This window comes from Ceratotherium simum, chromosome 18, assembly GCF_057802395.1.
Source record: "Ceratotherium simum simum isolate JZ-2026a chromosome 18, ASM5780239v1, whole genome shotgun sequence".
Taxonomy (NCBI): Eukaryota; Metazoa; Chordata; class Mammalia; order Perissodactyla; family Rhinocerotidae; genus Ceratotherium; species Ceratotherium simum.
Window position 1 is genome coordinate 41,899,531 of NC_141917.1, and position 9,109 is coordinate 41,908,639.

General features: G+C 39.6%; 1 protein-coding gene across 1 annotated transcript; it reads right to left on the reverse strand.

Annotated features, from left to right (window-relative positions):
* Positions 1-484: 484 nt before the first annotated feature.
* On the reverse strand, positions 485-7,798 carry ESM1 (endothelial cell specific molecule 1). The gene is made up of 3 exons (XM_004422807.3): positions 7,314-7,798; positions 4,111-4,263; positions 485-992 (listed from the first exon to the last, which is right to left on the reverse strand). Exons 1-3 carry the CDS (start codon positions 7,612-7,614, stop codon positions 892-894), a joined length of 555 nt encoding a protein of 184 aa, XP_004422864.1. The 5' UTR covers positions 7,615-7,798; the 3' UTR covers positions 485-891.
* Positions 7,799-9,109: the final 1,311 nt, after the last annotated feature.

Genomic DNA, 9,109 nt, shown 5'->3' on the forward strand with positions numbered 1-9,109 from the left:
GATGTTTGAAAACTTCATAAAGTCACACCTTTATTTTAATCCTTTTAAACAAACAATATTACATTCATTTTCTCAAGAGGGCGATAAATATGGGTATGGAGGATGACTCGTACTAACATAATTGTTTACAAAAATATATAAATATTTACCTTCAAACCTCCCCCCCCCCCCCCCGTGGGCAAAATACTTCCTAGCTCTCTCTCTGAGGTTGTCTTCTTTAAAGCCATTTATGGAAGTGTATGCTTGCCCTCTGCCCCAGAACCATCCTTCAGATATGGTAACCTGGGAACCACACCAGCAGCCCTTTGAAACCTGCCTCATTCAAGGCTGCTACTCAAACTCCCACAAGCTTCAAACATCCCACTTCCTTCAGGGATTGTTTTGTTTTGACCTTTCCCAAAACAAAAACAGCACAATTAAATTCTATTGAAGCTACCACAAGGAAGACCTACACGTATCACACTCTCCCACCCCCACCCCCACCTTCGCTTGCTCCTAACTCTTCCTCCATCTGGTATCCCAACACTAACGTTCACTCGAGTCAAAGAACCGTGGACTCACTGTGGTCTTCAGCTTTGGCTAGCTTTCTCTTTGGCTCACCTGTCTCCACATCAAAATTATCTAAATTGCATTTTGAGTTCTTCAATATAAACACATATTTAACAAATCTATATGCATTCAAATATTTAACAAATGTCTAAAAGTGTTCAGTCATATGCATTTTATGGATTGTTAGTAGGCTACTTTTTTGTTTTCTGGACCCGCCCTGAATCACACTTGGTCTCCAAAAATTACAGATCCATATGCTATAATCTAGACAGTTCCTAAAATGTTGGCTGTGTGTTGAATGACCATTAGAATAGAGTCCTCATTTGGAAATCCTGCCCAGGATCAGCGGGGATTTAACCATTTCATTACAGGAGACCGGGCAGCATTCTCTTTCACGAGTTCTTCTCTCACAGCATTGCCATCTCCAGAAGCCATGTCATGCTCTGAAATGAGAAGGAATACAAATCAAGTCCAAATGTTGATGACTCCAAGATCAAGTACAGTGTTGTCTTATTTTTGTATTACAATGGATTTACAATGAAATCTTCAATAGATTTAAAGAGCTGTGCTCACCCGCTATCAATTAGCACCTCCCATCTAAGATAGGATCTTCTTGAATTATGTCTCTTCATACATCTCTCATCACTTGACATTATCTTACACGTGCATTTGTCTTTTTTTTTTTTTTCTGTATTCTCTCACTCCACCACTAGAACATCAGCTCCGTGAAGGCAGGACTTTGTTTTGTTCACTGTTACAACAGTGCTGGGAACATGGCAGGCACTTAATAAATACTTAACGGTATGAGCCAATGCTGTAAGAATAGATCTCTGAGTGAGATATTTATACTATCTGGTATGGAAGAGAGATTAGCTTATTGGTGTGGCCCCAAAAGGCAGAAGGTAGACCAAAGGGCAGAATTCTTATAAAGAAAGTTTTTACTTTACATAAGAGGAGAGTTTGTAATATTTAGAATTTTTTTAAATGAAATTTTTCTGCTTCCAAAAGTCGTGAGGTGTGTTTGCTACCACAGTGCACATCCTGAAATGGAATGCTATAGGAAGATTAGCACAGCCCAGCAGATGAATGCATGTAAATTCACGAAACATTCTAGATCATACCACCCACCTCCCAAAAAAAGTTGTTTGTGAAATCCCAGTCTTGGAAAGTTTGGAAGTTCACTACAAACAAACAAACAAAAAAACAAAAACAAAAACAAATGGAGACAGGAAGCCAACTTGCCAAGAGTATTGTAGCCAACAGGTAGACAGAGAAGACAACCTCATGCAATCAGGGCATGGAAGAGACCTCCAGAAGGCCCTATGCTGACAAACCTTGGAGCCGTTTCCAAAGGCTGGGCCCAAACAGGTTTTTGCAGAGATGATGTGAAGCCCATGGCAGGACTGAGGCTCCAAACCCCCTCCTGTAAACTGTCACGCATGAAGCCCAGGAGGTCCCATGTAGACAATGCACAACCGTCTAGAAGAGATCCAGGGCAGCATCTCTACAAGATCTTTAGGATGCTCTACTCTTCATCTTGAATCTAACTAAGGTTTACCAAGATTACACTCATAATCATCTTTGTTGCTCCTTTAGCTAATGAAAGAAAACATTTTTTCCATAAATTTCTAATAAGAATCTTAATACTTAATTTGGATATAGAAATATTTTTTGTGTCCTATAATATAACTTCCACCTAGCAAAATATGTATTTCCAAGACATCTCTATAGTAGTCAAGATATTTACAGAATCTGTAAGCAATTGAGAGAGGGGGACAGGCCTGAGGGAAAGAGACTGCACACCAGTCCAGTGAGGAAAGGACCTGCTGCTGTGTGTGCAGCGGGAGGGATGGAGGTCAGACACTCAAGAGTTCTGTTATTGAGGATTATTCCCAAGGAGCTCTCATGGCCTCCCAGACATTCATCCCAAACACCAACAAAGATTCACAAGGGATTCAATTCTCTCTTGGTGGGAAAGGTTTAGGTGCAACCTTAAATGAGTGAGGGGGAATGCAAAAGTTGTTCCTTCAAAGCTCTTTTTAGCCTATGGTTTTAAGAAAGCAAAACAAGACAAAAGAAATGGCAAGTGTTTGAGGCAGCTAGCTGCACTAAGACAATAGGTTTCAAATCTGTACTAAAAGCAATCAAATCATTCAAAAAATTTTTAGGTCTCAAAAAGTAGAATGGTGGTGCCAGGGGCTGGGAGGATGTGAGGAATGGGGGTAACTACTTAGTGGTACTGGGGCTTTCTTTGGGGCTGATGAAAATGTTCTGGAAGCAGATAGAGATGGTGGATACACAACACTGTGAATGTACAAACTGCCACTGAATTGTTCACTTTAAAATGGCTAATTTTATGTTATGTGAATTTCACCTCAATAAAAAAAATTTTCAGGACATAAAACCTCAGTCTTCTTCCATTTTTCTTTTCAAGGACTATAGAGACAAGTCATAAGTATTCAAAAATGTTAATAATGATCTCAATTTGCAGATCAAATATTCACAAAGACACTCACCTAATAGGTTAAAAAAAAAAGTTTTCATTTTAAATTAATGCCTCAGGGCATAGGTACACTTAAATAATTCATTTAAAAGCACAGTATTTCCCCCTTTATCTTAATGTACTTAATTGTACCCATGTACTTAGGAAGCAAGTAAAGCTGGGAAATAAGCACATTTGCCAAATATTTCAAATCTTAATTAATTTGAAGGGCAAAGAACCAGAAACAAAAACTAAATGAAATGGGTTTGGATTGTCAACTATTTATATTGAAGGGGGAAAAATGTACGGTTTGTTAATACTAGCAGTTGCTGTGGCTACACGTTGTTTTAAATGAGCTACTTTCAATTTAATTAAGCTTTACTGTACTGGCCATATATTCAACAAGATAACAGAAAATGTGTATAGCACCATCTCACAGGCTGTGTTTCTCACATTCTAACAACCTGTGTAAAAAGTACGCATGCACTAACAAGCAGCATGTGAATATTACTACAATTTTATTCAAAGTTTAGAGATAATTCCCAAATTTCAGTCACAGATACTAGCTCTTATCCTCTCCAAAATCCATAAAAACACATGCTTGGAATTAATCCATTTAAATACTTCCATTTGGTTAAAAATAAACGTTCTATATTTTCTATCTTGGCTCTTAAACCTTGTCCAATAAATTCCTCAGAGTACTTTTTCTATGTGAAGTTGGGAGAGAAGTAGTTTTGTCTAGTACACATATAAAACAGATCACTGAAGATTTTAAAGAACTTTGTATATCTTGGTTATTATTTTATTATAGGTTTTTTGGTAATCAATCATATTTATCCACCATATAAACTGGGTAAACTTTATGAGAAATTATATCATCTTCAAAATTATTAATGAGATCTTTTTTAAAAATAGCTATATGAACCAAATTCAACAACCACCCACCTCTGCCCTGACTAAAATAAAGGAAACAAAGTCATTCAAACAACATCTTATTTTCTACTTGTCGATATTTTTTAAGTTATTCAAACTGAAAATGAGACTATTGTTCCGGTGTTCATGCTGGAATAGATTCTTACCTGTGTGAGAAACAAACCTCCTGCTGGAAGACTTGGCTACCGAAAATTGGAAGAAGGGAAATTTCAGACATTTGCCGGTCACTCTGTCACATATGCCCGACTGACAGTCGCAGGTCTCTTTGCATTCCATCCCGAAGGTGCCGTAGGGGCAATCTGAGGACAAAGGCAAGGTTGAGAGAGGGAGCTGCTTGTTGTGCATAAGGCTCCATCCTCACAGTCTCAGGATTTGAACAAAACTCATGAATCTTGACTGTCAGACAAAAACCCGACTCTCAAAAACACCCGAGCTTTGAAAGTTGAAACTTTTATTCACAAACGTGAAATCACACACAAAGACCAGGTAATGGACACCTCAGTTGTAGTGTCCCACTGTGAAGTTTAGTTGAAGACAGCTACGCATAACCAATATCCTTGAACATGTCTCAATTCTGTTTATTCTGCTTAGAGACCAACAGACAAATTCTCATAGGTTGTCTCTGTAACAGCTCAGTGAAGGTGGGCAATCGAATAGACATTTGCATCAGCTCCTCAAAGAGTTTAACAGATGTGATGCTGTCTTTGAATGCACTGCAGTATTCACAAGACAATTTACTGTTTGAAATGTATAGGAAAGGGCTTCAAATTAACCAGGGGCTAAGGGGGCTGTCATTCCAGCTCTCCATGAAGCGATCAGCCCTCAATCTGTTCCACCATTTATTAACTTCCTTATCCTTCAAAATGGCAGCACAATTTACCCAACTTCCCCAGATGCTAAGAGGATTCACTAGCAAAACCTTCTGTAAAGTTAAGATGCAATATGCTAAATGAACAAGAAAGTTGAGAATTTATTTGTATACCTACCAGAATCTGGAAGCTTTTAGAGCTTCAATATTTTCATACTTAGACTAAAATATACTATATTGACAAAAAGAGGACAAACATTTATTAAAAATGCATGGTTTTTATGACATAAACAGCACCTCAATAGACTAGACAGTCTTTCACAGCCAAGCAGACTAGATGAAGAATGTTTATTCTCTTGGCATGAGAATATTATTGTCAATGTACAATCACACATGGGTAAAGAAACAAGTTGTGAGGCATCGGAGTCTTTAGCAATCTAATATTCCACAGAACAATCAAGATAGATATGAATGAAATCTCTTTTTAAAAGAGATTTAGGATTGTTTTTTTCAGCATCCTTCAAATTGCAGAAGAGCCTGGTTTTAAACATTGACCTCTCTGCTGGAAGAATAGTCCTCGAAAGAGATCCTGAAAAAGCCTCTTGCAGAAAAGCATACAGGATTGGGATTTGACTGTGTCTCCAGTGATATTGAAAACTAAATCTTTAGCCAAAATCTCAGTGTTACTTCTACTGTCTCCCAATATACTGAATAGCGCTGGGCAGATAGTAGATGTTCAATAAATACACGTTGGCTGGCTGATTGTTATCTGGGCAACACAATGCCAAATATCTGAATATTTAGAAAACACCTGGATATGCAGCTAAAGTATACAGTTTTCATAGGAATGTTCTGTAAAAAAAGCTGAAGAGGGGAGTTTGCCTATAGCAAAACATCATGTAGAGTTGCTGAGGATCACACAGGCTCACTATTTCCAGTAGAGAGAATAATGTTCGAAACTCAACTTGCTTGCAATCTGAAGGATGCCAAAAAGAGCAATCCTGAACATGCTTTTCAAGTATATGTCATTATCAGCTACCTCAATCATTCAGTAGAACACTAGAGTACTCAAGACTCCATACGCCTTACAGCTTGTTTTTTTACCCACATCTGACTGTGCTTTTATAGTCCCATTCACAAAGGCGATTTTTATGCCAAGAGAAAAAGCAATCCACTGCATATGCTTGCTATATCATAAGGATGATTGTGTTAACCACTTCCTCCCTAATTTCCTTATTCAAAGTACTGTTTTCTTGGCTGATAAGCCCTGTAATTTACAGAAAATAACAGGTCCTATTCAGCTGAAAGAAACATACATGTTCACCAAAGAAAATGTTTGCTCAATATTCTACCTTTTATTGGCTATAAACAAAAATAAACTAAGCAAAAAATAAAATTTTCCCAATAGTTCAAGCATCGATTTCCTAACCTTTAGCTTGTTTTGTGGATTAAAAAGTGATTAATTTATAAAATATTTGTCAAAAAGGTAGGAGAATTAATGAGATTAGCTCAATACTGGATGATTATCATTTATAAAAGCATATTATTGTATTAAATACATAAAATATAAGAATTATTTTAAAATTTCCCAGTCCCTTTAATAGAAAGCGTCTTTGTATTATAAAACTGATGAATGGGGCTATAGCATATGTGTTGCATCTTAGTAATAGCTCTTAATGGTGAAATCATGAGGTATCCATATATAGAGTGTTTTTAAATCACCATTCTTTTGATTCTAAACATTTTAATCATGTTAAACATTTTAAACTACAGTCACTAAGTTTAAAATAAATTCTACAAATGCTTAACTAGATTGTTTCGCTATAATTTCAACCTAATGAAGTTTTTCTTTAAGTCTGTAAGACTGCCAACCTCATTCTTTACAGACTTCCAATTTTTTATTTTTCTTTACTGTTATTTTGCTTGTCTCACACCATCTGCTATTTTTCTAGATGATCAAAAACCTTTATAAAGTGGAATGAGGTACCCTCTTCCAAGAATGAAAGTCGCTTTTTTAGATGCCCTAAGCCCACCCTATTTCACAAAGTGCATTAGTGATCATCAGAAATACTTGATCTTGAGAGATGCCCTCCATTCTATGGATCCTTTCAAGATCAAAGAATCACTAAACCCTGGGGCTAGACACCACTCCAAGAGGTTATCTAGTGCAGACCTCTGTAATCACTAACTTGCAGAAGAGAGAGCATCTAAACCATCCACAACAGATTACCTGTCAAGTTTTTAAAGTTTTCCAGAAAAGTAAGCAACACAATCTTCCATTACAACTTTTTTTTTTTTAAATCTCCTAAACATGAGTGAAATGCTGTATTTCTTTCTGTGCTTTCCTGCACACTGGGTTTAGTTGCTATTTGCAGAGTTATCCTTCTCTCTCTCCCTATGACAACACCTGTGTGGGGCCTTGCCTCTAACCCACCTGCATTTTGCCTCTTCCTCATGAGGGGAAAAGGCTCCTCACCTCCCATGCTGGCTAAAGGCCGTCAGTGTGCCCTGGGTGGGGAGAATCAAGGGGTCACTCATTACCTTTGCAGATACCAAACTCGTCACCGAAATCGTCCTCCTCACTGTAAAACTGACACCTCAGCCCCGGGCCACACTTCACGCCATCCATGCCGGAGACTGTGCGGTAGCAAGTTTCTCCCAGCCCCGCAGCGCACACCCGGCAGCAGCCACAGTCGTCGAGGACCGTCCTCTTGCAGCGCAGGCTGCTTTTGCACACGTTACTGTCACAACGTTCAGGGCAATCCACCGCATACTTGGTGCTCCAAGCCGTCGTCAGGTGCGCAGGCACGAGGAGCGTGGCCAGCAGCAAGAGGCTCTTCATGCTTCCCTGCGGGCTCGGGCTCGGCTTCCCGTGGTGTGGTCTTCGCTGGCGGGAAGCAGCCGTCCAAAGTGGTAGCTGAGCCTCTGCCTACACGTTTATGAGTTTTATAGTACACTGGGTTGCCCGCATGCTTCCCCGTCATCAATTTCCTCAAGCCAGCAGCAGCGCTGTCCTCCTGCCAGGCTCTCTTGTTTTAGTTTATGAAATCCAGGATGAAGGCTGGATTAACAGCCGCTGCCATCCAGGAATTGAAAAGCCCAAGCTGATGTCATCTGTTATGTTTAGATGGTTGTTTTGCATGAGGACTGAAAAACTCGCTCACATCCGTCTCGAGGGCTCAAGGACGTCTGTGAAGGAAGAATAAAGAAGATTGCATACCCCCGTTCAGGACAGGAATTGTTCTGACACCGGCATATCACTTGGGGTGTAGCTTTGTCTTAGAGCCTCTGTAGTCCGGAGGAAAATGATATCCACATGAATCATCAGGACCGAAGAAGCTCCTTTAAAAAAAATAAACAAACATTTGGTATTTCCCCTCAATAAATAGCTATGAGGTCATTCGAAAGAAGAAAGAGTTATATTGTGCCTTTTCAATACTTAGAAGAAAGAAAATATTTTGACAGGGATTTTTTAAAGATCCTCTCTTCCTTCCTCCCACCCCTCTCCTCAAATGTTATTTCTAAAACAATTCGTATCACATATATCTAAGTTTATCATGGCTGTAGCTGTATTTTTAGTAAGATGTGGAACTGCCGCTGAGAATTTCCTTTAAAACCAATACAAAAAACACAAAAGAGGTAAGATGCTGCTGGCGCTGTTTCTGGGTTACTCAATTCTGGAAAAACTTATCAGTTGGACTTCTGACCGAAAACTCCCTGGAGAGAAGGCTCATCCATCACCAAGTCTGCTTGTCCAATGATTGAGCCCATTCGGAGCCCTTCCCCTCACCTCCTGGCATCTATCAGGATGAAAACCTCACTGAAAACCGCCAAACGAGGCAGGCAGCCCAAAGAAACAAACGAGCCAGCAGGGAAATCGGAACGTGGCCCAGAGAGGCAAGTCACAGAGAAGGAAAAACATTACCCATCAGGAGACAAGGTCTTCATGCTCTGGAGGATCACAGGGCCTAGGTCCCACTGGGGAAGACAGAGCAGCCCTCTAAAAATATTAACTGGACTGGGGCCTTGTTAAGCAAGGCAAGGTTTGTGGGGCAGAAAGAGCAAGGTGAGAGAGGAGAGAGGAGAGTTCTCACACCAGGCACAGGTTGGATTCCAAGCACCCCCCTCTACCTGCTCCCACGCCACTTGTCAAAATAGATACACAACCACCATCATCTAGTAAACACACAACCCAATAAAGTTCATAATTCTTGGTCTGTCACAAATTAGCTATGGGCAAGCCACAGGACCTCTCAGCCTCAGCATCTTCTGAGAATTGATGATGTAGACTAGTTGATCTCTAAAATCCTGTCCCCTCTAGAAGATGAGGCAGAGGC